General features: G+C 52.7%; 1 protein-coding gene and 1 non-coding gene across 4 annotated transcripts in view; both read right to left on the reverse strand.

The window, feature by feature from the left end:
- The window catches only part of LOC140904230 (uncharacterized), a 36,997-nt gene extending 15,163 nt beyond the window's left edge, over positions 1-21,834 (reverse strand). Inside the window, exons 1-4 of one of the 3 annotated variants that reach the window (XM_078850931.1) lie at positions 21,671-21,834; positions 18,197-18,323; positions 5,990-6,103; positions 4,172-5,653 (exon numbers count right to left, since the gene is read on the reverse strand). In XM_078850931.1, the coding sequence (XP_078707057.1) occupies positions 4,172-5,653; positions 5,990-6,103; positions 18,197-18,230 (1,630 nt within the window). In that variant the 5' untranslated portion in view covers positions 18,231-18,323; positions 21,671-21,834. Of the gene's footprint in view, positions 1-1,423; positions 5,654-5,989; positions 6,104-18,196; positions 18,324-21,609 lie in introns of those variants that run through there. The other 2 variants (XM_078850930.1, XM_078850929.1) reach the window with 2 other exon arrangements.
- Positions 21,835-22,538: 704 nt separating this feature from the next.
- Positions 22,539-22,610, reverse strand: TRNAG-UCC (transfer RNA glycine (anticodon UCC)). The gene has a single exon. It is a non-coding gene; the product is annotated as a tRNA-Gly (tRNA).
- Between the last annotated feature and the right edge of the window lie 5,212 nt (positions 22,611-27,822).

Consider the following 27,822-nt stretch of genomic DNA (forward strand, 5'->3'; position numbering starts at 1 on the left):
GCCATTTAGGGATCTGGGCTGAAAATTGGGGATTGGTCCTGCTTTGAGCAGGGGGTTGGACTAGACGACCTCCTGAGGTCCCTTCCAACCCTGATATTCTATGAGTCTATGACCGGTGATGGGGAAATTCAGGGGTAAGGGGAAATCCCTGGCCCCTTCCATGCCCTGTTGCTGGCAGAGAAGGGCCACCCCGTCTCCACCCCAGAAGCAGCTGTGTCTCAGGACTCCCCCAAACAGCCCCCACTAACCCCCTGCCCATTTGGGGGAATGATTCAGGACAATTCCCCACAATCGCTGCATATCAAATGGGTGGGGGAATCCCCCCACATCAGAGATGGTTTGAAATGGACATTTTGAGAACTGGGGAGAGAAATGGGGCAAACCCAGAGAAGGGGAAGCGAGAAAAGGTAGATAGTTTGAGAGAAAAGGGGGGAAGCTACATGGATTTTATACACATTTTAGTTAGGGGGGACAGGGGCAAAACTGGGGGAGAATTTTATTATTAGTATTAGAGAGAAGAGGCAAAATCTGAAGGGACTTTATGGCCCCCTTTCTCTCCCTGATTTCCAACAGAGACAGGGAAAGACACCGCATTTCCCCCAGTCCCTCCCCTGTTTTTCATCCCTTCATCGGGGCCTAGTGGGAGTCACACTAGCTACAGCTGAGGAACCAGGCAAGCGGACAGCTGGCCCAGCCCTCCATGCTAGTAGCTTTCTCACATATAGGGAGACGAATCAAGGTTGGAATTGATGTCATGACTTCTTTCCCAGAGGGGCTCAGTCTCTCTAAGGCCTGAGGGTTAAATGGCCATGTGCTACCAGTTACCCTCCTCAAAAGGGGGTGTCAGCACCCATAACAAGAACGGGTAGCAAAAATATGTAACAGAAAACCTGCATGATGCATCCCTCACGCTGCTTAAAAATAAATGGAGACATCCTCTGACAGATGTCCTGTCTTTCCTTGGCAAATAAGAGAAGGGAGGAACTCAGTGACCCTTACAGTCTAACTGGGCAAAAAGTTATCCACCTTGTCTCCTCGAGTCGTTTTCCTTTTAATAGAAATTGATTTTGAAGCTCATCAAAATAAGTTCTGCTTGAAATACAAAAAATGAAAATCTGTACTGGGCCAATATTTGGTTCTGCAGTATTTCTCACACACGTTCTCCCACCCTAACCATTGAAGTGAGGTTTTCTATCAGAAATCCTGATGCAAAAGGGAGTATATTACATCAAATAAACTTTTCAGGATTAGCCACTGTTTTCCGCATTACTAGCAAACAAAACACAGGACAACTTCCAGTTTTCCAATATAATTAAGGTTGTCACACCTGGTTAACACAGGTAGCCTGATTCCGGGATAAGGGACTTCTCTTCTGGTCAGATCAATTGGTGACCCTATAACAATAATACACAACTCTCTATAATCAGGTAACATATTCAAAGATCACAAAAACTTGCCCTACGTCTTAGTTTTCCTTTAATTAGGACAGTCACTAAGTGAACCTTTGAGTCAAGTTGTGGTCCCACTCATGGGAGTTCGCAGATCTCCAGATCTTCTGCGGTGGGTGTTGGTGCCAAGGGGTCTCCTCTGGGGGAATGTTTGCATCATGAGAAAAAACACCTTCCTTGTATTTTCACACTTTTTAATCTTTCAAAGTAGGAGGGCGTAGAGGAGAAAGGTTGCAAACGCACACAACACAAGAGCAAAACCAAAATCTGGTCTACGCTGCAGTCCTATACTGGTATAACTGCATTGCTTCGGGGTGTGAAAAATCCACACCCCTGAACAATTTAGTTATACTGACCTAACGCCCCATATAGGCCACACCGTGTTGGCAGGAAAGCGTCTCTTGCTGACATAGCTCCCACCTCCTGGGGAGGTGGATTAACTGAGCGGATGTGAGAGCTCTCAGAGCTTCTTCCTTACAGCACTGCAGATGCAGCATTGTAAGTGTAGACAAGCCCTAAGAGACAAAAACAGAGAATCAGGACCCAACATGTGTGTATCCTGCAGTCTGAAATTGGAGCCTGACACATGCATTCCCTCACTGGTTACCGTTATTTCCACTGCGTGAAAGTCCTCGTTACCCACTCAGGCAGCCAGTTTGGGATCCACGGGGAAGGAATGTCCTCTAAAGAACTCTCTCTCTTTCTCTGCCTCATTCAACTTTGGAGCCAAACAGTGAAGGATGATCGTGCTCCATCTAACCATGGGATCCTTTGGGACTGTAACCAGTGACACAGAACTAGGGAGTGGTGTTCTACAAACGATTTTCCTTGGGCTGTTGATTATCATAGTTTCCTTTTATTGGGGTGAAAACCAAGAACTGGGGGTGTACTATTTCTAACCCACTTTTTTCTAAATCATTGGCCTGGATTATGGCACATTTACACGTCTCTGAAGTAGAATCTACCAAACCACGCAAAAAAATCAACAATGTTAGTGCGGAACGGCTTCCCCAAACATGCCCCAATATTCTTTAATTAGGTGGCACCGTCTAGACTAGGAACTAGATACAGGCCTGGATCAGAATCTCTGTAAGTTACCAGAGGTGACATTTCTATTCAAAAACGGCTATTTTTCTGCAGCGATTCCATTTTTAACACTTGTTTCATTTTATACACATTTGTGGCTCCTACAAAGGATAAATTCAACAAAACCCCCCATTTCTATTTCTTCCACACACTGTATTGTGAAGGGCAGCATTTCCCATATCATAGGAAAAATCTTCTGTAGAGCCTGGGTTACAAATGCTCTGGGTACCGAATACATGGGCATTTTGCCTGGTTCCAAGTCACTTAGTGTGGAATTCTCTCCCCAGATCATCTGAGACAATATTGACTTAAACAAACAAACAATGGGACTACACTGTGATCAGATGCACGTCCTTCTGTTCAGTCTGCTGTTGTTCACCATTTCCGAGTGGAGAGTTCAAATCACGGCTGTTTCTTTGTTAGCACGTCCAGTAAATGGGAGAGTTCTCTCCTGTTGACAGAACTGCACTTGAACTTTCTCCACGTCATCAGGGAGAGGTGGGGAAAAAGCAACGCTGAAGTGAGAAGTAATGACTTTAGCAAATCATCATTTGTCTCAAAGTCTCTGGTAAATTTGAGCTACATCCTGTCAAACTAAACTAATATCCCATTGGGCGACTAAACATTCTTCAGGAGAGATAGAAACCCATGTCACAGAGAGATAGACTACATGACAACGAAAGTGTCAAGGGAAAATCCAGAGCAGGTTACACCTAATAACTCAGAATCAAGACAAGATTCTCCCATGACATTCTCCTCTGATCCATTCAAACCTGCTTCACTCAGCACTGTCTTGTTTTTGAGTGACGTTATATACAAAAGTTTTAGCATCCTCACAATGGGGGTGGGGGGAGGGGAGGAACAGCCCCCTTGCCAGAAGTGGCTTTGCCAATAGATGGAAACTGGAATTTAAACCCCAAATGTCCCACTGTCTTTGGGAACCATTTGAAGTCCCCTTCCAGGTCTTTGACACTTTCATCTCCAGCCATAGCGATTTAGGATTAAAGAAGTCAAAGCGTCATCTCCAAGCGCAGACAGCTGGGAACACTGCATCAGACGGCACTTTGAGAAGTGGAGAGCTAGAATATGAAGAAGATAAACTCTGCATGGCTCAAACAGGAGGTAACCGTTCTGGAGTGATGGCGAAGGAGGGAATCTCCCCATCTCCTTCCAGTGTCACAGAGGCTGAAATGACACTTCCCCCCCGCAGCTCCTGCTTTTCGCAATATTTAAATATATTTTAAATGAAAATAAAAACTGTCCAAAAATAACTGCTCCTCAGTACAACCCAGAGCAACCTGTATCATTGGAGACTCTAACAGGACCTTTGCCATAGGTGGAACCGTCTAAATGTGATGCTCCCTGGTTCCTGGGAGGAGGGACGCACTCCCATTACTCGTGGGACAATGGAGTGGAGAGCAAGGTTCACCTCAACCCAGGATGAATGGCAAAAGGTCAAAATGGGCAACTCGTCTGGACAAGCTGCGGGATAACACTGATGCCAACGGTTCAAACAGCCTTACAGGTTACTACGTGGGAATTAGCAAAAGAAAAAAAAATGGCTAGATAGCCCTAGAGGTTTTTATGGTGTTTCTCTCCCTTGCAGATTCTCTGATGAGACATAAAGGCTGAGCGCCGAGGGAAGGTTTTCCCGCACTCGCCGCATTCATAGGGTTTGTCTCCTGCGTGGATTCTCCGATGCTTAAGAAGGGTTGAGCTCTCAGTGAAGCTTTTCCCGCACTCACATTGGTAGAGCCTTTCTGCCGTGTGGATTCTCTGGTGCGTTATAAGGTTTGAGCTGTGAGTGAATCTTTTCCCGCACTCGCCGCATTCGTAGGGTTTCTCCCCTGTGTGGATCCTCTGATGTGTAATGAGGTTTGAGCTCCGAGTGAAGGTTTTCCCGCACTCAAAGCATACGTAGGGTCTCTCTCCCGTGTGGATTCTCTGATGATTGAGAAAGGCGGAGCGGTCAGTGAAGTTTGTCCCGCACTCACAGCATTCGTAGGGTCGCTCTCCCTTGTGCATTCTCTGATGTGTAGTAAGTTCTGAGCTCTGAGCGAAGCTTTTCCCGCACTCACAACACTGGTAGGGCCTCTCCCCGGTGTGGATTCGCTGATGCTGAATAAGGTTTGAGCTGGCAGTGAAGGTTTTCCCGCACTCGCAGCATTCATAGGGTTTCTCCCCTGTGTGGATTCTCTGATGCGTAATCAGGTGTGACCGTCGAATGAAGCTTTTCCCGCACTCACAGCATACATAGGGCCTCTCCCCTGTGTGAATTCTCTGGTGTGTAGTAAGATCTGAGCTCTGAGTGAAACTTTTCCCACACTCACTGCATTCATAGGGCCTCTCCCCGGTGTGGATCCTCTGATGCTGAATAAGGTTTGAGCTGGCAGTGAAGGTTTTCCCGCACTCACCGCACTCATAGGGCCTCTCCCCGGTGTGGATTCTCTTATGCGTAATCAGGTGTGACCGTCGAATGAAACTTTTCCTACACTCACGGCATTCATAGGGTCTTTCTCCCGTATGGATTCTCTGATGTGTAGTAAGGTCTGAGCTCTGAGTGAAGTTTTTCCCACACTCACTGCACTCATAAAGTTTCTCACCTGTGTGGATTCTGTGATGTGCCATAAGGTTTGAGTTCGGATTGAAGGCTTTCCCACCCTCACGGTATTCATAGCGTTTCGCACCTGTGTGGATTCTCTGATGCGTAATAAGGTGCGAATGCCAAATGAAGGTTTTCCCGCACTCACAGCATTCAAAAGGTCTCTCTGCTCTGTGTGTTCTCTGATGTTTAGTAAGGGATGAGCAGTCCCGAAAGTTTTTCCCACACTCAGTGCATGTATTTTTTTTCGTTCCCCTGAGGATTTTTTGCTGGGCTGTGGTTTCTTTAAGGTCCTTGTGTGTTCCCTGACAGTAAATAAATGTACTCAATTTCTCATCTGGCTGGTTTCCCTGCTCTCTCTCTGGTCTGTGCTGAATCTCACAGGCTGTTCCCTGCTCACGACTCCTGGACACATTCCCTTTCGATCTTTGCGATAATGCTCCCTGTGATTCCACTTGCTCAGCATCTTCCTGCTGAGAATTCTGCTCCTCATTCTCACTCACCATCCCAGCACCTGCTGGGACAGAGAGAGAAACCTCAAACAGGGATGGGAAGGGGAAGACCAAACCAAAATAAGTGCTGGAGAGAGGTCAAATAAAAACCAGGAACTGAATTCCCCCAAAGGGAATCAATTCTGCCTTCACATCCCATCTAAATTCTCAGTGGGAAGAGAAGAAGCTACTGACAGGTGTCAGTTAGAATCTGTAGGAAGCCATGAGCTATATCTTCCCTGGGGATATGACGCTTGCTGGGGACAATCCTGAACTCAGAGAGCTCCCAAGGTCTTTGTAGAGGATCCCAGATGTTTCCTTCAGGCACTTTCAGACTCTGACTAGGTTTCATGTTTCCTCACCTGTGCAGGGATCTCTCAGGATCTCCCTTTCCTCTGAACCCTGGAGGTCTGGGACCCACGGCTCTGCCCCTTGTTCCAGCTGGGAGATCACATCAGGTCTGAAAACGGGAAACCCTGCTCAGATGAAAGAAAACAAATGAGATCAGGTGAATTCCTAAGATGTTGTCATTAATTTTTTTTTTTTAATTAAGCCCCAGTCCTTAGTAACCAATAAAGTCCAGATCCAGGTCCCCAGGTCCTCAAAGGTGCAGAACACTCTGCTAATGAGGGATGTATCTGCTGTGAACACGCAGATAGACACTGTGTGACAGTCTGTACCCCTATGTTCACTCTTCTACAAAATTATGATCTATTTTGTACAAAGTACGCCTTGCCAGGTATCATTTGGAAATGCATAATCAGCAAACATTATCGTCCTGTTAAAATGTGTAGCAATACTGTGTATGTACAGTTATGAGATTTTACTGTAGGATGTTAGTGAAAATACATTTCAATCCTGGGGAACACCCACAGACAGCAAGGCTGGCCCCTGGTCAAATAGTCATTCTCCAGCGGGGGGGGGGGAGGGGAAGGTGTGAACAAGAAATTTACATTCCATCACAGGGATGGCTTGAAGCTCACATCCACAGCCCATCTCCATGACTCAGCTGAGAACTGAAGACGTTTTTAGCACATAGGACTGAATTATAAAAAGAGGAGGGGAAAACAGGAGAGATTCTCTCTGGCCCTGTCTACACTACCAATTTTTTGTCGACAATAGTGATGTTGACACCCAAAAGTCAACATAAAAAACCCCCCAGAATCTCATGCTGACACTTGCTTCCTCTGTCGGCAGCACGCGTCCATGGTTGGGGCACCATCATCAACAGTGTGAGCAATGCACTGTGGGTACCTATCCCACCGTCCAACTCGAAACCTTCTGTCGCTACGTGTTGCGGGAAGGCAGGGCAGATCGTGGCGCATCTTGGGACCTGGCTCGATGCATTGCCTTCTGTCCCACGGGCTTCTGGCTTTCTTTTGCGGCATTTTTCAATGGCCCTTCTTTGCTGTGCACCCCGGCATCTTTGTGAGAAGGGATGGATCCCGCCCTGCTCTCCCATGCTCTGTTAACTGTCACGAAGACATTGCGGATGGCAGTGCGGTTAATCGTCAAGTTCCCCCCTGAAGAAGACTCTTGGGTGCCCGACATGCTTCATGATATGGATAGGAGCAACTTTAGATTGCTTTTGGCATTCACAGAACAGCTGCAGAGGGTAGACCGTCACTTTTGGGCTCGGGAAACAAGCACTGAGTGGTGGGATCGTATCGTCGTGCAGGTGTGGGATGAAGAGCAGTGGCTAGAGAACTTTCAGATGCGGAAAGCCACCTTCCTGGAACCGGGTGCGGAGCTGGCCCCAGACCTGCAGCACAAGGATACCAGAATGAGAGCTGCCCTATCGATAGAGCAGCGTGTGGCAATCGCTGTGTGGAAGCTGGTGACGCCAAACTGCTACCGATCGGTCATGAATCAATTTGGAGTCGAGAAGTAGATCGTTGGGGCTGCATTAATGCAAGTGTGCAGGGCAATTAATCATATCCTGCTATGAAGGACTGTGTCCGTGACTATGGGAAATGTGCGTGAAATAGTGGACAGCTTTGCAGAAATGGGTTTCCCTAACTGTGGAGGGGTGATAGATGGCACACACATTCCAAATTAGGCAGCAGACCACCTTGTGATGGAGTACATCAATAGGAAGGAGTCCTTCTCCATGGTGTTGCAGGAGCTTGTGGATCACCATGGGCGTTTCACTGACATCAATGCAGGGTGGTCTGGGAAGATGCATGACGCACGCATCTTCAGGAACACCGGCCTGTACAGAAAGCTGCAAGCACGGACTTTCTTTCCAGACCAGAAGATCACAGTGGGCGATGTGGAAATGCCTATAGTGATCCTGGGAGACCCAGCGTATGCCTTACAGCCATGGCTCATGTAACCTTACACGGGACACCTAGGAGCGGTTCAGCAACAGGCTGAGGTGGTGCTGGATGACAGTTGAATGTGCCTTTGGCAGATTGAAGGCACGCTAGCGATGCCTTTATGACAGGTTAGACATTAATGAGGATAATATTCCCATGATCATAGCTCTGTGATTGCACGTTGCATAACCTTTGTGAAGCTAAAGGTGAAAGGTTTGCTCGTGGGTGAAGTGCTGAGGCAGACCGCTTGGCCGCTGATTTTGAGCGGCGAGATACCAGGGCTGTCAGAGGAGCCCAGAGGGGAGGAATTCAAGTCAGGGAGGCTTTGAGGCAACACTTTGAAAATGAGAACTAGTAATGTATCTCTCTGTCAGAGGTGCTTCAATGTTACTTTACATGTCATTTTCCTGGGAAGTAATGCTGAGATTTGGGGCCTTACATTCCAGGAAGCCAATGATTAAAATGTCGGCTTATGTACTGGACGTGCCCACTATCCCAATGTGTAGAAAACAAATAAAGATGAGTTACCGTTCAAAAACTTCGCTTTTATTGCACTGGAAACAGCATGCACAGACCCACAAAGATGCTTGGCTGGGAAAGGAGGAAGCCAGATAGCTTCGTGTTGATGGCCCATCAAAGAACATTTAACTCTCAGAATGGACCATAGAAGAAACTCATTTGACCCCGATGACTCTAACAGCAGACACATTTTTAAACAACTAACAAAATCATCCACAGCACAGCTTTGGTGGTAACGGGGGACTTCAACTCCCCAGATGTCTGTTGGGAAAATAACACAGCAGGGCACAAATTAGCCAGTAAATTCTTGGAATGTATTGGAGACAATTTTTTATTTCAGAAGGTGGAGGAAGCTACTGGGGGGAGGCTGTTCTAGATTGGATTTTGACAAATAGGGGGGAACTGGTGGAGAATTTGGAAGTGGAAGGCAGCTTGGGTGAAAGTGATCACGAAATGATAGAGGTCATGATTCTAAGGAATGGTAGGAGGGAAAACAGCAAAATAAAGACTATGGATTTCAAGAAGGCAGATGTTCGCAAACTCAGGGAGTTGGTAGGTAAGATCCCATGGGAAGCAAGTCTAAGGGGAAAAGCAATTTAAGACAATTGGCAGTTTTTCAACGAGACATTATTCAGGGCACAAGAGCAAGCTATCTCACTGCATAGGAAACACAGGAAGTCTGGCAAGAGACCACCCTGGCTTAACCAGGAGATCTTCAATGATCTGAAATCCAAAAGAGGATCCTACAAAAAGTGGAAACTAGGTCAAATGACAACGGATTAATATAAATAAATAACACAAGTATGTAGGGACAAAATTAGAAAGGCCAAGGCACAAAACAAGATTAAACTAGCTAGAGACATAAAGGGTAACAAGAAAACATTCTACAAATACATTAGAAGCAAGAGGAAGACCCAGGACAGGGTAGGCCCATTACGCAATGAGGGGGGGAAATAACAACAAAAAATGTGGAAATGGAAGTGCTAAATGACTTTTTTGTTTCAGTTTCCACCAAAAAGGTTAGTAGCGACTGGACGTCTAACATAGTGAATGCCAGTGAAAATGAGGGAGGATCAGAGGCTGAAATAGGGAAAGAACAAATTAAAAATTACTTAGACAAGTTAGATGTCTTCAAGTCACCAGGACCTGATGAAATGCATCCTGGAACACTCAAGGAGCTGACTGAGGAGGTATCTGAGCCATTAGCGATTATCTTTGAAAAGTCATGGAAAACAGGAGAGATTCCAGAGAACTGGAAAAGGGCAAATCTAGTGCCCATCTATAAAAAGGGAAATAAGGACAGCCCGGGGAGTTACAGACCAGTCAGCTTAACTTCTGTACCTGGAAAGATAACGGAGCAAATAATTAAGCCATCAATTTGCAAACACCTATAAGGGTGATAAGTAACAGTCAGCATGGATTCGTCAAGAACAAATCATGTTAAAATCGACCTGATAGCTTTCTTTGACAGGGTAACAAGCCTTGTGGCTAGTGGGAAAGTGGTAGATGTGGTATATCTTGACTTTAGTAAGGCTTTTGATATTGTCTCACAAAAAAATTCGAGAAATACAACCTAGATGGGGCTACTATAAGATGGATGCATAACTGGTTGGGAAATTGTTCCCAGAGAGTAGTTATCCGTGGTTCACATTCCAGGTGGAAGGGCATAATGAGTGGGGTCCGGCAGGGATCAGTTCTGGGTCCAGTTCTGTTCAATATCTTCATCAATGATTTAGATAATGGCATAGAAAGGACACTTATAAAGTTTGCAGATGATACAGAGCTGGGAGGTGTTGCGAGCTCTTTCGGGGATAGGATTAAAATTCAAAATGATCTGGACAGACTGGAGAAATGGTCTGAAGTAAACAGGATGAAATTCAAGAAGGACAAATGCAAGTACTCCACTTAGGAAGGAACAATCAGTTGCACACATACACAATGGGAAATGACTGCCTAGGAAGGAGTACTGCGGAAAGGGGTCTGGGGGTCATAGCGGATCACAAGATAAATATGAGTGAACAGTGTAACGCTGTTACAAAAAAAGCAAACATCATTCTGGGATGTATTAGCTTGTCGGCTGTACTCCGCTCTGATTAGGCCTCAACTGGAGTATTGTTTCCAGTTCTGGGGCCACATTTCGGGAAAGATGTAGACAAATTGTAAAACGTCCAGTAAAGAACAATAAAAATGATTAATGGCCTAGAACACATGACCTATGAGGGCAGATTGAAAAAAACGGGTTTGTTTAGTCTGGAGAAGAGAAGACTGAGCAGGGACATAATAGTTTTCAAGTACATAAAAGGTCATTAGATAATAAGACAGAAAATATCGTATTGCCTCAATATAAATCCATGGTACGCCCACACCCTTGAATATTGCGTGCCGTTCTGATTGCCCCATCTTAAAAAAGATATATTGGAATTAGAAAAAGTTCAGAAAAGGGCAACAAAAATGATGAGGGGTCTGGAACGGCTTCCGAATGAGGAGCAATTAAGAAGGCTGGGACTTTTCAGCTTGGAAAAGAGACGACAAAGGGGGGATATGAGAGAGGTTTATAAAATCATGACTGGTCTAGAAAAAGTAGATAAGGAAGTGTTGTTTGCTACTTCTCATAACACAAGAACTAGGGGTCATCCAACGAAATTAACAGGCAGCAGGTTTAAAACAAAGAAAAGGGAGTATTTCTTCAAACGACGCACAGTCGACCTGTGGAATTTCTTGCCAGAGGATGGTGTGAAGTCCAAGAATATAACAGGGTTCAAAAATGAACTAGATAAGTTCATGGAGGTCAGGTCCATCAATGGCTATTAGCCAGGATGGGCAGGGATGGTTTCCCTAGCCTCTGTTTGCCAAAAGCTGGGAATGGGAGAGAGAGGACAGATCACTTGATGATTCCCTGTTCTGTTCATTCCCTCTGGGGCACCTGGCACAGGACACTGGGCTAGATGGACCTTTGATCTGACCCAGTATGGCCGTTCTTATGTTACAAAGAGGAGGGAAAAAAATTGTTCTTCTTAACTACTGAGGATAGGACAAGAAGCAATGGGCTTAAATTGCAGGAAGGGCGGTTTAGGTTGGACGTTAGGAAAAATTTCCTACCTGTCAGGGTGGTTAAGCCCTGGAGTAAATTTCCCAGGACGTTTGTGGAATCTCCATCGTTGGGGATTTTTAAGAGCAGGCTGGACAAACACCTGCCAGGGATGGTCTAGATAATACTTAGTCCTGCCATGAGTGCAGGGGACTGGACTAGACGACCTCTCGAGGTCCCTTCCAGTCCTACCGTTCTGTGATTAGCCTCCAAGTGACCGGTGGTTTGCCCCTGTCAGTTAGCGAGTATTTTAAGAGCATGTGACTTGCTCAGGTGACCCTGGACTCCATCTTGTCCCTGTCATTTTCTACAGACTTAGACGGAGGGCTTTGTCTGGGACAGTAGAATTCCGTCCACACACGAGAGGGTATAAAAGACTGTGGATTTTGTCTTCTTTTCCTGTTTCATTTCTTGGGGCTGGATTGCTAACAAGGAAGCCTTAAACAAGGACTGATGACCCGCAGGCTGTTTGGGTAATTTCCAGAGACGACTTTTGCTAACTAGCAGTTTATTCCATCTCTGCTTCAAACCTGATACAAGACCTTTGCAAATATATATATATGTGTGTGTGTGTGTGTGTGTGTGTGATTTCCTTAACCTTTTAACTTTTTCTTTTCTCTTATAAATAAACCTTTAGATGTTCGCTATTAAAAGACTGGCAACAACGTGATTCTTGGGTAAGATCTGAGTTATAGATTGAGCTGGCTGTGTGGCTGATCTTCTGAGATCAGAAGAACCCTTTGATGACATGGGTTGTCAATATCCACCACTCATAAGGTCGAGTGTCTGGGTGGCGAAGTAGACGCTGCAATGCTTAAGGAGATTGCCTTTTTGACGACTGTGTGGGGAGACAGACGTTTGCTTTTGCTACTGCCTTGGTACATCCAATGGTAGAATAACCACCGGTTTGGGGTGGAGTCTGCCCTATTTCTCAGCAGTTTGTCCTGAATCTGGTGTTCTCAGCGGGGACCCACGGAGGCACAGTGACACCAGGACCTCAGCACTGTTAGATGTCAGGAAAGCACATATTGCAGAATTAGGGAACCTAGTGAGTCAGGTGTAATGGGAAGGAGCATAAAAATCTCCGGGTGTGGAGAATGCTGGGAAATTAGATTCTATAATTCAGGAGCAACATATTCTAATTAGTCTGGAAAAGCAGAATGTGAAAAATAAGAATCAGGCCAGGTGACTTCAGGAACGATGGAGTCCAAGATCCAAGGAGCCTGCAGAGAAGAGAGATTGTGGCTATTGCAGATGGTGATGGGGGAGCAGGACTCTCCAGGTCTCAAGTCATGTCACTACCAACCTAGGCCATTGTCACACTCTGGGGTGCAATCCAGAGCAGTGAGGAGTTGTGTCATCTGTAATCCTGGGTGACTTTCAGTGTTCTGCTGCTGGAGCTCCCTTGTCTGGATGTTCCCAGCCAGCATTCAAGGACGCACTGAATGTCTGTGAGATAAATAACCCTGGACCAGCAGCTCTGACTCCAGCCGCCTGCTTCTTACACCCCGGCAGATTCTGGCTTCCAGCAGCCTTGGATACACTTGGTAAGAAATAGCAACATCTGAATTTTCCCCAAATCATGTGCTCTGCAATGGCTACTTTTCCCTGAACCATTCAGAGGAATAATAAGGATTCTTTGCTAATCAAGAGAGACAAATGGTACCACTTATTACTTGAACTAGAGTTAGCTATCTACATAAGAATGTAAGAGCGGCCAGACTGGGTCAGACCAATGGTCCAGCTAGCCCAGGGTCCTATCTTCCGGCAGCGGCCAGGGCCAGGTGCCCCAGAGGGAATGAACAGAACAGGGAATCGCCCAGTGATCCATCCCCTGTCGCCCATTCCCAGCTTCTGGGAAACAAACAAAAGGAAGTATTTCTTCACACAACGCAGAGTCAACCTGTGGAACTCCTTGCCAGAGGAGGTTGTGAAGATCAAGACTATAACAGGGTTCGAAAAAGAACTAGATAAATTCATGGAGGATCGGTCCATCAATGGCTATTAGCCAGGATGGACAGGGATGGTGTCTCTAGCCTCTGTTTGCCAGAAGCTGGGAACGGGAGAGAGAGGACGGATCACTTGATTATTCCCTGTTCTGTTCTTTCCCTCTGGGCACCTGGCATTGGCCACTGTTGGAAGACAGAACACGGGGCTGGATGGACCTTTGGTCTGACCCAGTCTGGCCGCTCTTATGAGACAGACCAGGAAGGGGACAGGCTGCACTAGCCTGCTCCCTGATTTTGACACCCACTCCCCTTCATCCCACTGCTCTCAACCACTCTGCTCTCATCCCACTGCCCCCGGAGCACCTGCTCCTTGTGTTTTTTCCTCCCCTCCCATTGCCACTGCCTTCCTCACTACAGGCTCCCCCAAATTTCCCACTGCCCAATCGTTTTCCAACTCACCTTTCCACTGCCCCAAGTCTTCTTTGCTTCTGACTCCCAAGAGCTCCTCTTCCCTCCCTCCCATTGCTAGTTTCCCCCATTTCCTGGAGCAAACACTACCCAGCCCCCACCTACCCGCTACTCCCCCCCTCCAACTCCTCGGCATGCTAACTCCACTCCTTCCCAGATCTTCCAGCCCCCCACTGCCCCCAGACGTCCCAGCTCACAGGAACTCTTTACCCCAAACCTACCCCCCACCAGCCTACCACCGACTGGCCACTCCCCTGCTCTCTCCCCCACTGCTTGGACCTGCCAATTATTGTTATTTATTATTTGTATTACTGTAATGCTCATATTCTCAGCCGTTGACCAGGATCCTGTTGGTACCGGTTATTAAATATTAATACTTTTAGTTCAACAAAGAGTCTCTCTGAATTCTAAGGCCCAGAACACCGACCCTTGACCGGTAAGTGACCCGGTTCAGGAATGTTCTCTATTATTCTATATTTTAACAGTCTTGCACACCTTCCATGTCTATACAACTGCAGATAAGCTTGGAAACCCTCTCTTTAACACATATCCATAATGCTGGCATAAGCACATATAGACTTGGGAAACTAATAAGGGATGAACGTAACAGCAGATATTTCCTGTTGGGGAAATCAACAGGGAAGGATGATTGTGGGGTAAGAAGGACCCACTGAGAGATGTTATCTTGAAGAACTGTTAGTTCTCCCGGCTGTAAATGATCATGCCTTCACTCATAAATCAGGTAAACTGAGAATGTACAGAAACGACACCAGAACATATGGTTCTGGGAGAATATTCTTGGCAATGAGGTTTCCTTTGTCCGAAACCCTCTATAAGGATACCGATATGGGAATTTAGTTGGGGGGAACGAACACTGCACGTCCCCTCCGGATGCCGGGGCGACACAGATCCAGCTCTTAGTCTGACAACAAAGGGTGGTAATGTACCTATTTCTGTCTGTACGCTGTATACTGCTGTACTTATCTCCGATTGATGATCTTAGATTAAATAATTCCAACTGAGCCGGTTATTCTGACAACCTTGAGTCATTAACTCAGACACGCAACAGTCCCACGGTGCTGGAGATTCTGCAGACACAGAACAAAAAGCTGCCCCCAAGAGCTGACAATGTAATGCGAAGACAAGAGACAGATGGGCTCAGACAGACAGACGGGGGAGGTGTCCCAATTTGTACACAGAGCCAGATGCTAATGAAGAGCTTGTGAAATCTGCGAGAGAGGGAATTTACACACACACAAAGCAGCAGCAGGATCCGGTCTATGAATGGCACGTTGAGGTACATTTGGACGTACAGGGGCACACCCTGGCGGCAAGCGGACAGCATGGTTTGTCTCACCAACAGACAATAAGCATTTTGCACAAGCATTTACAACACATGAGAGGATCGCGTTCGTAAGTGTGGGTCCTAGGAACCGTGCTCTCATTGTACTTGAGTGTCGTTTTCCCCAATACCTCTGCTTGCCGTCACTTACAATTCGAGACTTCATTCGATAAACATTTCCTTGTTTTCACTCTAAACACATCTAAGTGCTGGGTTAAGTGGATCGCTGATGGGAAGGGTCACTCTGAAGCTGCTATAGCTGTGAATACTGTGAGCGTCCAACGGAACAGGGGCTGGACTCTCCAGGGAGACACTCAGAGGGCCCAGCAGTTTGTGTGAGTCTATCGCGTCCCTGCTGGGAATATTTTGAAGTGCTGTAAAATCCACATGCAGCCTCGGACGCGGTCTGCTCTTGAAAGTTTTGCTGCGGTAGCTCAATTGTTTCGGGCGATGAAAAATCACTTTCCCTCCCGCTCCCTTCCCCTGCAAATCCAACCTATCTATGCTGGCAAAAGCTCAAGTGTAGACAGAGGTAGAGTGGCAAAAAGTCCACTACAGAAAATGAAGGAAATCAAATGCCCAGAAACTACTTTACTGCAGAGTTAAGGGTGCCCAGAGCTGTCTCCTGCCTTTCATCATATGGACGGTGGCTAAACATAAACCTCTGCAAAGCAGAAAATGAAGTTAACATACACACTACCCCTGCAATGCATCCTTAACTGTGCTCCCAACCCTGCAGCTGGTAAGAGCCACTGGGAACGGTTCTGTCAAGGTGCTGGAAAGGTGAGCAAACGACCACGGGAACTGGAGAATTCTCCCTCTGTTGAAGTCTTCGTGTCAAGGCTGGATGCCTTTTTGAATAGGATTTAGTCAAACACAAGGTGTTCAGCTCAGGACAGCCGTAACTGGATGAAATTCTATTGCCCGAGTTATTGTGACTTTCCATGCCTTGGGGGAGCGCCCGGCAACCCCCATATTCCTCATTTATATATAATTGCATATTGCATATAAAGCAGGCCGTGTGAGGTATCAAGAAAAAGGTTATGATCTGCTGAAAGCCACTGCTCTATCTAAATGTGTCTCTCTTCAGTGCATATGAAGTTATGAGAATTGTGTTGTGTGGTTGTAACTAAAACACGCTGTGGGTTTGGGAGGTGCCCAGATACTAGCTTTCCTGAGGCAATGACAAGGGAGGTAACCAACACCCGGGTGGGCGCTGAACAGAAGTCACCAGCCACTGTCCAACAAGGGAGCTATAATGCAATGGCTCACCTGCATGAGGCCACACCAGGAGAATTGCTGAACCTTGCCTGGGGACTCAGCAATGCCCCCAGACATGCCTGGGCTTGTGTTCTCCAAGCACCTGGACTAAGGGTATAAAACAGAACACAGGGGCCACTTGCCTGGCCTTTCTCCTGCCCCCACCTATGCTGCAAACAACAAACACGCTCAGAAGTTTGAAGACGCCAACAGAGGAGACTGGCCCAGGTTTAAGGGACAAACCTGTGTCCTATGAACTGCAATATCCAGTGGGGTGAGAAAACCTGCTTAATCCAGTTGTTGCCCTGTCTAATAGGGTTGAGAGTTTAGACTGCGTGATGGTATTTTATTTTGGTAACCACTCTGACTTTTTGCCTATCACTTATAGTCACTTAAAAATCTATCTTTTGTAGCCAATAGATTTGTTTTGCTGTTTATCTTTACCAATGAGTTTCCCTGAAGCGTATGGTAAATCTGCTCAGGTTTTGCAAAGGCTGGTATGTGTCCACTTTCCACTGACGAAGTGGGGAACCAATTAATAAATTTGCATTGCTCGTCTTGAGCAGTGCAAGACGGTAGATTCCCGAGGTACAAGGCTGGGAGCGGGGGCGGGGATTTGGCTGGTGCCGGTCTCTGTGTGATTCGTGAGTGGCTCTGGGAGCGTTCATGCAGCCTAGCTGGGTGTGGGGTCTCCACATCAGGTTGTGCTGAGTGATCACAGCGCCTGGAGGGGTTTGCTGCTGGTCACTGGCGAGGCTTTGGGAGGGACAACCCAGGCCGGAGACAGTTCAGGGGGCAAAGTGATCCCACAGTCCCAGGCTGCACCCTGGGGGTCCCGTCACAGTTGTACAGGAGATCAGACTACATAACCTAAACCAGCCCTTCTGGCGTTACAAACCTATGGATCTATAACAGATACAAGGAAGGACTAAGAACATGCCGTTGTTGGTGTTGTGTTCTCCAGACGGGAATCCCAGCATTTATCCGCATCCCCTCCGGCTGTGTGCACTGGGTCAGGTGTAGCCGTAATCGGACGGTGGAGGGAGTACTTGGAGCAGCTTGGCAGAGTTGTGACTAGTATGCAGAGAGGTGCGTGTGACCCCTGAGGGACCGAGCCTGCCCCATTTCAGTGCTCAGTGTTGTAGGTTGTGTCAGTGAAGGTGCACAAGGGGGAGTTCCTGCCCTGAGGATTGCCAGCACCCTGGTGGGATACACGCTAGTGGTCTCCAGGGCTTAGTGAGGGGCAAGTGAAGGCAACGACTCAGAAGGAAACCTCATGGTGAGGGTAAGGGAGTGGGATCACTTTGCAAGTCGGAGCTGGTCTGGGTGGAGCAGGCTCAGTGTTTGAGAGAGGGGCAGGGGTTGGAAGCTTCTGTTCGTTATGTGGGACCCAACCCCCCATTTTACCTGAGCAAACAGGAGAAATCTGACACCGTGCTGTAGTTCTCCTGTGCTCTGTTCCCAGGGTGTTGTGTAGTGAGCAGGGCAGAGGGCTAGTCTGTGTGTGTCATTCGCATGTCGGGGTCATGCTGAAACAGGGCAGAGTTAAGGTTACATTGTGGGGGTGACATGAACCTTAACTCTGCATTTCCCCTTCTAAGAACCGAGGGGTCAGGAATCCTTACCCAGCGAGGTCACATTCTCGTAGGTCTCCTGCATGACGTCTCTGTAGAGGGCTCTCTGAGCGGGGTCCAGCAGGGCCCCCTCTTCCCTGGTGAAATACACAGCCACCTCCTCGAAGGTCACCAGCCCCTGAAAGAGCAAGAGTCCCACACTCAGAACCTGCTGCCCCAGACACAGCCCCACTATTCGTGGGGGAGAGGAGCCGATCAAATGGAAGCTCTGGGTGGCTCACAGTCAACAGAGTCCCACCCCCACACCCCTCAGAGCACCCAGGAAACACCAGGGTGAGGGGCAAAGAGAGAGCCCCTCCTCTCTCCCAGCAGATCCATCACACACCTACTAGCCACAGACGGATACCAGAGATGGAGCCCCTAGCAGGGTCCAGGGCGAGCTCCCTGGTCAGAAGCCCAACACCCTCCTCCTTGTGAGGAGGTGGATATGAGGGAGGGGAATCTCCCCGAAATCTGAGTGGTGGGTGCCCCCTTCCTATCTCACAGCAGCCGCTGGTGAGTCGGGTCAGGCTCCAGCACTGGGAGTCTGGGCTGTTTTCCACGCCTGTGATGAGATCTATCTCCTCCGCACAGGCCATGCTGGGGTTAGCTGTGCATTGTAGGCCGAGGAAACTACGCCCCTCCGTGCCTGCTAGGCATGCTCAGCCCCGAAGCAGGATACAAAGGAAAGCAGACGAGCTCTGCCGGCCTGCGCTGCCAAGGAGGAAGGATGCACATTGCGACCTCCCTCCAGGGATCTGTGGGAGCCCCAGTCCACAGAGGCCAGGGGGACACCGGACACCCTGCAGAGACCCCGGAAGGGACTGAGACACCATAGACCGCGCCAGCCAACGACCCGAGAGACCCAGAGGACCTGTGGACCCCGAGGACCTGGTAGGAAGCGGCCCAGGGGAAAGAGACACTAGTCCAGTTCACTGGAGTTACGACACTGCACTCTTGAGACTGGGTGTTTGCCGCTCCGCCCTGCTCAATGGCCACAGCCCCTGGATGGTGGCCCAAAATCTGTCCTGACTGTGAGGTCACTCTGCCCTGAGCGTAACGGTAGCCCACAGACTCTGACCGCTAGGTCACGCTGCCCCGGGGAGCAAAGGTAGCCAAATAACTCTGACCGCTAGGTCACGCTCTCCTGTTTTATGGGTTAGGCCATCCGGGAGACTCTGGCAGCCGAGACGTAAGCTCCCCACTGACTGTACATGACTGGACACCCCTTCGCCGGGTGTATCTACCCCGCGACACAGCTCCATCCGCAAATTAGGGTATTTCTACTTCTGAACCCTCATGGGTCTGTTCCTAGAACCTAAGCCACTTATTAAGTGAGTTCTGGCAGGTTTGCCACACCCTGTCCTCTTCCCTTTCTCCACTCTGTGTATTCCCATGGGAGGTCGGGAAAAGGGAGTTATGGTTCCATGAAAACAGAAGGAATGTTTGGACAGCCGACCTTGGGGTTAGGTGTCTCTGCCCCATACATTTTATTGCAGTTATCAGCAAAGCATTTCTAGTCCCAAGAAGAATGGTTATGGGCAGTGGCCAGGGAAATTGTTAGCCTCTTAGGGGTGAGTTATGAGTTATGTGATTTGTTCGGAGAACATTTATAAAAAGTTCAGATGATTCAAATGATTCTCAAAGGAGAGGGAAAGATGATCACTGGGCAATTTCCCCTGACGCATCCAGGATTTTTAATTGACGTTTGATGATGACGTAGAAAGAGGCAGAACCTGAGATTTGAGATCAATGCTGAGAAATGAAAGAGAAAAGGGCGGAAACCTGAGGAATGTGGATCTAGTTTTGTAAGTTAGAGAAAAGTGGAAAATCTGAGGGATTTTCTGTCAGTTGTGGAGATGAGGTAAAATCTGAGTGCGTTTCCCCATCAATATCTGATCAGTGAAGAGAGAAAAAGGGGCGACATTTGCAAAGATTTGAGACCCACGTTCAAGGATTTGAGAAAGGGCCAAATCTGAGATTTTCTTCGTATTTTATAATTAGAGCGACAGGGGAAAGCCTCTGGGCAGATTCAATCAGGGACAGCCACCTAGAGAGAAAAGGGGCAAAATTTTAGAGTATTTGATATCAGTCTTTGAGATTTGCAGAGAAAAGCAGGCCCCAAACGCTGCATTTGAGAACACGAGAGAAAAACACCCAGGCCTGAGGGGACTTTAGGTCGCTATTAAATAACGGGAGGGGAAAGGGGGACAGTTTGACTGGATTTTATATGACTGCCCAACACAGACAGAAAGTGATGGTCCTCCCCCCCACCACACCCAGGATTCACCTGGGCAGCAGGGAGCCCTTTGAGGAGCTGATTGAAGAGGGCCGGGGAGGGGGGAGCTGGAAGGTCCCTGGGTGAGGGAAGGGGGCAGCAGTGGGGGATGGGCAGGTGACTGGGGGCGACGGTGTTGGCAGTTCGGGGGCAGCAACTGGGATTGGGAAACCGGGGTCTGGCCAGTCTCCACGGGGGACATGTGCTCCTCCCTTCCTCTCCTGTGCCCTTCCCTGCCCTGTTGCTGGCGGAGAACAGCCACCCCATCCCCATCCCCACCCCAGAGGCAGCCGGGTCTCAGGGCTCCCCCAAACAGCCCCCACCGACTCCGATCCCTTTGGGGGAATGACTCAGGGTGACAATTTTCCACCGGAACAAGGACAAATGGCTGCAGATAAAATGGGTGGGAAAATCCCCCCCCACCTCCATGGGAGGAGACTGTAAATGGACATTTGAGGATTATGGGGGGGCATGGGAGTGGATGGTTGGAGGGGAAGGGGGAGGGGAATTGCCCCGGGTTTTACAGCCACATGTGACACTGGGAGAGAAAAGGGGAAGAACGAGAGAGAGTTTGGGGGGGGGGCAAGTAGCACAAACAGGGACCAGAACAAATTAACTCACCTCCCCCCCCCGCCCCCCACTTCTCCCCTGGGAATTTCCTGGCTGTACAGAGATAGTTCAACCCCCTCCCCCCCCCGACCTTCTCTCCCCACAATTCTGGCTTCTCCCCCCTCCCGACACCCCACCTCCCCCCACAGGGGACCCCCCCCCGCCGGGCCCCAGCCTCTGCCCCCCCCAGCGCTCCCCCCACGGGTCTCTCACTCACCGGCCCAGCTGGAGAAAGCCCCCCCCCCAGCCAGGCACGGAGGGGTTAATGACGGGCTCCCCCCCAGCACAGACCGCACAGGGTTTGGCGCAGCTGCTCAGCCCCCCCCCCCCCCCCCGGATCACAGGGGAGCTGGGCCAGGGCCCCCACCCCAGGGAGCTGCGAGCTCTGCGCACAGGAATTGGGGGGGAAGCGGTTTCCATCATACACAGGGGTCACAGGTTGGTTCACTGGCTCTCAGCCCCCCTCCCCCCGCACAAATTGCTCCAGCCCCCCCCTTGTCTCGGGGCTTTGTTCTGCCTCCTTCCTCCCGGCACCCACCGCTCCCGGCTGCTCCAGCCCCTTCCTGTGTCTGCAAACACCGCGCTGGCTGGGCTCTTACCGGCGGCCCCTGCCAGCCGTCAAGGGCGATGGGGTGATGCGGAGCCGCACGCGGGAGCCAGAGGCGCCCCCGCAGGGGTCGGGACGGGGCTTGGTGGGGGCGAGAACCCAGGAGTAAGCGGCAGGAGGCAGAGCGGGCTGGAGGCGTGGCCTGATGCCCTCTCTGTATCCGCAGCTGATTGGTCCATTCCCCTGCAGGCCACAGCTGACAGATCCCCAGCCCTATGGGGAGGGGGGGGACGTGGGGGGGACGGGGACGCATAAAGTCTTGGGCTTCCAACCACCCTGCCTGGTGCACAATTGCCTCTTAACAGAGGCCTGGAAAAAAGGGAGTGAGATCCTTGAATTCTCATTTATTTTGCAGCTTCCTTTACTGTGCTCACAATGGAGCATCCTGTGGGCTGGATTCATTGTCCTGGGGCGGGGGACATGTGAAAGATCATTCGTTTCCTTCGGGTTCGCCTTCAATGTACTTTCATGCTGGAGCCATCCCTGACCATCAACTCGGCAGGCAGGCACGGACAGCAAGGCACTTGTCCTGTGGCCTTGACCGAGAGAAGTTTCTGATCAAAGGGAGGGTAGATGCCGGCCAGCTCCTGGGGTAATATCTCATTGGAGATGGAAGGGCTTGTTCAGAAAGAGATTTTGACGTCTGTAGGGTATCATAGAATATAGAATCATAGAAGATCAGGGTTGGAAGGGACCTCAGGAGGTCATCTAGTCCAACCCCCTGCTCAAAGCAGGACCAATCCCCAATTTGTGCCCCAGATCCCTAAATGGCCCCCTCAAGGATGGAACTCGCAACCCGGGGTTTAGCAGGCCAATGCTCAAACCACTGAGCTATCCCTCCCCCCAAAACATCACATCCCTGCATTGGCCGGGAATCGAACCCGGGTCAACTGCTTGGAAGGCAGCTATGCTCACCACTATACCACCAATGCCTCTAAAGAGGAGCCAGATGGGTTTGTCTCCAGGCAGGTGTATTTTAGTCTCTGGTAGGTAGAAATGAGAGCAAGGTATTTTGGATTTCCTATTTCCCCGCCTGAGGGCCATCTAGGCTCACCTGACATTTTTCCTGGCAGAAGCCGTTCCAATCTGTTTATTACAGGGTCAAAATGTGGCTGCCATCACACAGAGGCATTAGCGGTGGCTGAGGTGAGAAGAGGGCCAAGAAGTCCTTTCCCTCCCCCAAACGCACCCGTGCACATGGAAGCCATAAGATTGCTGCAGCCTAAATGCCCTGATGGCAAACGGGGAGGGGCAGAAGGCACTGCCAGCTGTCCTGAGCACCCCAGAGGAGCCAGGCCTGGGTGCTCCTTCATCTCTCCTGTACTGATGAGGGCAGGGCTCCCGGTGAAGAGGGTCAGGGCCTCAGGATAGGTGCATCAGGTATTAGCTGAGATAATCAGGGGTGCAGCCCATGCTCTGGGTGTCCCTAAACCTCTGACTGCCACATGCTGGGAGGGGATGATGGGATGGTTCACTCAGAGATTGTCTGTTGTGTTCATTCCCTCCAAAGCACCCGGCACTGGCCGCTGTCAGAAGACAGGATACTGGACCAGATGGACTATTGGTCTGACCCGCTAGGGCAGTTCTGATGTTCAGCAAAAATGACAATAGATGTTTGCCTTTCAGAAGGACGTGACATGAGAGAGTATATGGCCTGTACTGAATATTTGCGAATCCAGTTCTACACACAAGCAATGGCATGCGGAAAAACACTAAGGGCTGGATTGAGAGGCAACAGAGCAGTTGCAAAAGGCAATCACCATTGGTGGACTGAATGAAGAAAGAGTTTTGAGACCAGCCCAGAAGTTCAGCCAGGCTGGGAGTCAGATGATCCAGCAGAATAAACTTCTGCTCTAAAAATACGAAGAAAAAGTTAGAATTAAAAATGCCAAGTTAGAAACCACAGTAAAAAACATCGCAAGTGCAATGCTAGAAACACAGATGTCATTGCGAAAACTAGCAAGTACTTACAGTAACTCCTCACTTAAAGTCATCCCGGTTAACATTGTTTCGTTATTAGGTTGCTGATCTATTAGAAAACATACTCGTTTAAAGTCGTGCAACGTTCCATTATAAGGTTGTTTGGCTCGCCCCGCTCCACCCACCCACCCGGCACTCCTGCCAGAGAGCGGGGCCGGGGGCTTGCCCCATTCTGCCCACCCGGGGTTCCAGCTGGGGAGCGGGCAAGCCCCTGCGCCCCAACCCCACTATGCCCTGCCTCAACCAAGCTTAGAAGTTTTTAAGGTCAGGCTTGACAAAGCCCTGGCTGGGATGATTTAATTGGGGATTGGTCCTGCTTTGAGCAGGGGGTTGGACTAGATCACCTCCTGAGGTCCCTTCCAACCCTGATATTCTATGATTCTGTGATTCACAATCATCATTGGAGAGTACAGTATTAGTTTGTTTAAAATTATTTAAAACTTATACTGTATATGTATGTAATGTTGTGACGAAGCGGGACTGTTCTTAATGTTTCCTCTGAATAGTGTGGGGGTGCCTCAGTTTCCCCTAGGCAGTTCTTAAGTATCTAGGGGGTGGGAGAAGGGTGTATGATTGTTGCAGAGCCCTGGAGGGCAGGGGTGTGCAGGGGGTCTGGACACAGAGAATGGCCGACACCCTGTTTCCTGGCCACGGATGGCCTGGGCCCTTCCCCCCTGCAAGGTGAGAGCTGAAGGGTTGGAGAACAAAGGAATCAGGTGCCCAGGAAAGGGACAAACCCCAGAGCAGGGGGGGGCTGGGGGGAGTTTCAGTTTGGGGCTGGCTGGGACATGCAGTGAAGGGCAGACGGGGTTGTCTGGCTCACTGCCCCCCAAAATGGACCCGGCTGAGGGGTCCCGTTCTCTGCACCTACAAGCTCTGTGTCAGACCATGTTCCTGTCGTCTAATAAACCCTCTGTTTTCCTGGCTGGCTGAGAGTCCCGTCTGACTGCGGAGTTGGGGGGCAGGACCCTCTGGCCGCCCCAGGACCCCGCCTGGGCGGACGGGCTGTGGGAAGCGCCCGGAGGGGCAGAGCCAGGAAGGGGGAAGCCGGGGGGAGCTGGGTGTCCTGCAGCCAGGCTGCTCCCCGAGAGGAGGCGCCCCCAGAGCCCTGCCCGGCTCCACGGGGAGCAGGCCCAGAGCACGGCCCGGGGACGCCGGGACAAATGTCTTTCGTCTGGCGAAAAAAATGTCCCTGGAACCTAAACCCCCCGTTTACATGAATTCTTATGGGGACCTTGGATTCGCTTAACATCGTTTCGCTTAACGTCAGGAACAGAGCGACCGAGACGGGCCGTGACGCGGGGTGAGGGGCGAAGGGGGATTCGGGGACCCCCAGCAGCCGAGAAGAACAAACCTGGGGCCCCCGCGGAGACTTTACGCAGCCGGACGCCCTGAGCCGGTGTCTTTGTTTCTCCGGGCGGGGGGGGGGGGCATGGAAAATATTTCCCTGAATCCAGTATCCGGCAGCCCCCCCGGGCGGTGACTGGCCGGGGGGGGGGGGCCCGGGCCTTGAAGCACCCGCCCTGGGCAGCCCGGGCGGAGAGGTGCCCTCTGGGGGAGGGGTCATAAAAAAGCCCCTCTGCCCCCCCCCCCATTATTGCCAACACGGGGGGGGGGCTCAGCCCCACCACGGTGACTGCTCCCCCCCCCCCCCCCCCCCCGCCTGGGCCCGGTTTTCCCCTCTGCCAGCGCCTCGCCCCGCCCCAGCCCTGACTGTGCCCCGCCCCCTCCAGCTGCTGGGTAAGGACGGGCAGGGGGGAGGGCGGCGGCTTCAGCCGAGGGGACGGCGCATGCTCGGGGCGCGCGCATGCGCAGCGCCCGCCGCCCCGCTCCCTCGGGGCACCGCGCTGCGGGGGCGGGGGGGACGCGGCGTCCAGGGTGGGGCAGGAAAGGGTTAACGGCCCCCCAGAGCTGTCGCCCCGCCCGCCCGGCCAGGAGGGGGGCGGGGCGCGGGGCCGCTCCGGGCTCCGCCCCCCTGCGCGCGGCGCGCTGGCGGCGCCAACCGCCCGAACGGACCCGCCTCGCGCCGCGCTCGGCCGGGGCGTCACTTCCGGCCTGTGCCCCGCGCGCGCGCCTCGAGGCCCCGCCCCCGCCCTGGGCCTTCCGCCCGCTGCGCTGAGGCCGCGGAAGCCGGTAAGAGCCGGAGCCGCGTCAGGCCGGCGTGGGGGAGGGGCGGTCGGGGGGGGGGGAGTTAATTGGATCCGGTCCCTGTCTGTGCCCCTCCCCCCCCGGTCACTCCCCCCCCCCGACCGCCCCCAGACCCCTCCCCCCGTCACCCGCCCCTCCCCCCCCCCCGACCGCCCCCAGACCCCTCCCCCCCGTCACCCGCCCCTCCCCCCCCCGACCGCCCACAGACCCCTCCCCCCCCGACCGCCCCCAGACCCCTCCCCCCGTCACCCGCCCCTCCCCCCCCCCCGACCGCCCCCAGACCCCTCCCCCCCCGTCACTCCTCCCCCCCCCGACCGCCCCCAGACCCCTCCCCCCGTCACCCGCCCCTCCCCCCCCCGACCGCCCCCAGACCCCTCCCCCCGTCACCCGCCCCTCCCCCCCGTCACTCCTCCCCCCCCCGACCGCCCCAGACCCCTCCCCCCCCGACCGCCCCCAGACCCCTCCCCCCGTCACCCGCCCCTCCCCCCCCCCGACCGCCCCCAGACCCCTCCCCCCCCGTCACTCCTCCCCCCCCGACCGCCCCCAGACCCCTCCCCCCGTCACCCGCCCCTCCCCCCCCCGACCGCCCCCAGACCCCTCCCCCCGTCACCCGCCCCTCCCCCCCCCGACCGCCCCCAGACCCCTCCCCCCCGCCACCCGACCGCCCCCAGACCCCTCCCCCCGTCACCCGCCCCTCCCCCCCCCCGACCGCCCCCAGACCCCTCCCCCCGTCACTCCTCCCCCCCCGACCGCCCCCAGACCCCTCCCCCCGTCACCCGCCCCTCCCCCCCCGACCGCCCACAGACCCCTCCCCCCCGTCACCCGCCCCTCCCCCCCCGACCGCCCACAGACCCCTCCCCCCCCAACCGCCCACAGACCCCTCCCCCCGTCACCCGCCCCTCCCCCCCCCGACCGCCCCCAGACCCCTCCCCCCGTCACCCGCCCCTCCCCCCCCGACCGCCCCAGACCCCTCCCCCCCCGACCCTCCCCCCCCGACCGCCCCCAGACCCCTCCCCCCGTCACCCGCCCCTCCCCCCCCCGACCGCCCCAGACCCCTCCCCCCCGTCACTCCTCCCCCCCCCGACCGCCCCCAGACCCCTCCCCCCCGTCACCCGCCCCTCCCCCCCCGTCCGCCCCAGACCCCTCCCCCCCCGTCACCCGCCCCTCTCCCCCACCGGCCGCCCCCAGACCCCTCCCCCCGTCACCCGCCCCTCCCCCCCGACCGCCCCCAGACCCCTCCCCCCGTCACTCCTCCCCCCCCGACCGCCCCCAGACCCCTCCCCCGTCACCCGCCCCTCCCCCCCCGACCGCCCCCAGACCCCTCCCCCCCCGTCACTCCTCCCCCCCCCGACCGCCCCCAGACCCCTCCCCCCGTCACCCGCCCCTCCCCCCCCGACCGCCCCCAGACCCCTCCCCCCGTCACTCCTCCCCCCCCGACCGCCCCCAGACCCCTCCCCCCGTCACCCGCCCCTCCCCCCCCCGACCGCCCCCAGACCCCTCCCCCCCCCGTCACTCCTCCCCCCCCGACCGCCCCCAGACCCCTCCCCCCGTCACCCGCCCCTCCCCCCCCGACCCGCCCCCAGACCCCTCCCCCCCGTCACTCCTCCCCCCCGACCGCCCCCAGACCCCTCCCCCCGTCACCCGCCCCTCCCCCCCCGACCGCCCACAGACCCCTCCCCCCCGTCACCAGCCCCTCCCCCCGACCGCCCCCAGACCCCTCCCCCCCCGTCACCCACCCCTCTCCCCCCCCGACCGCCCCAGACCCCTCCCCCCGTCACCCGCCCCTCCCCCCCGACCGCCCCCAGACCCCTCCCCCCGTCACTCCTCCCCCCCGACCGCCCCCAGACCCCTCCCCCCGTCACCCGCCCCTCCCCCCCGACCGCCCACAGACCCCTCCCCCCCGTCACCAGCCCCTCCCCCCGACCGCCCCCAGACCCCTCCCCCCCCGTCACCCACCCCTCTCCCCCACTGGCCGCCCCAGACCCCTCCCCCCGTCACCCGCCCCTCCCCCCCCGA

Source organism: Lepidochelys kempii, chromosome 28, assembly GCF_965140285.1.
Source record: "Lepidochelys kempii isolate rLepKem1 chromosome 28, rLepKem1.hap1, whole genome shotgun sequence".
NCBI classification, from domain to species: Eukaryota; Metazoa; Chordata; order Testudines; family Cheloniidae; genus Lepidochelys; species Lepidochelys kempii.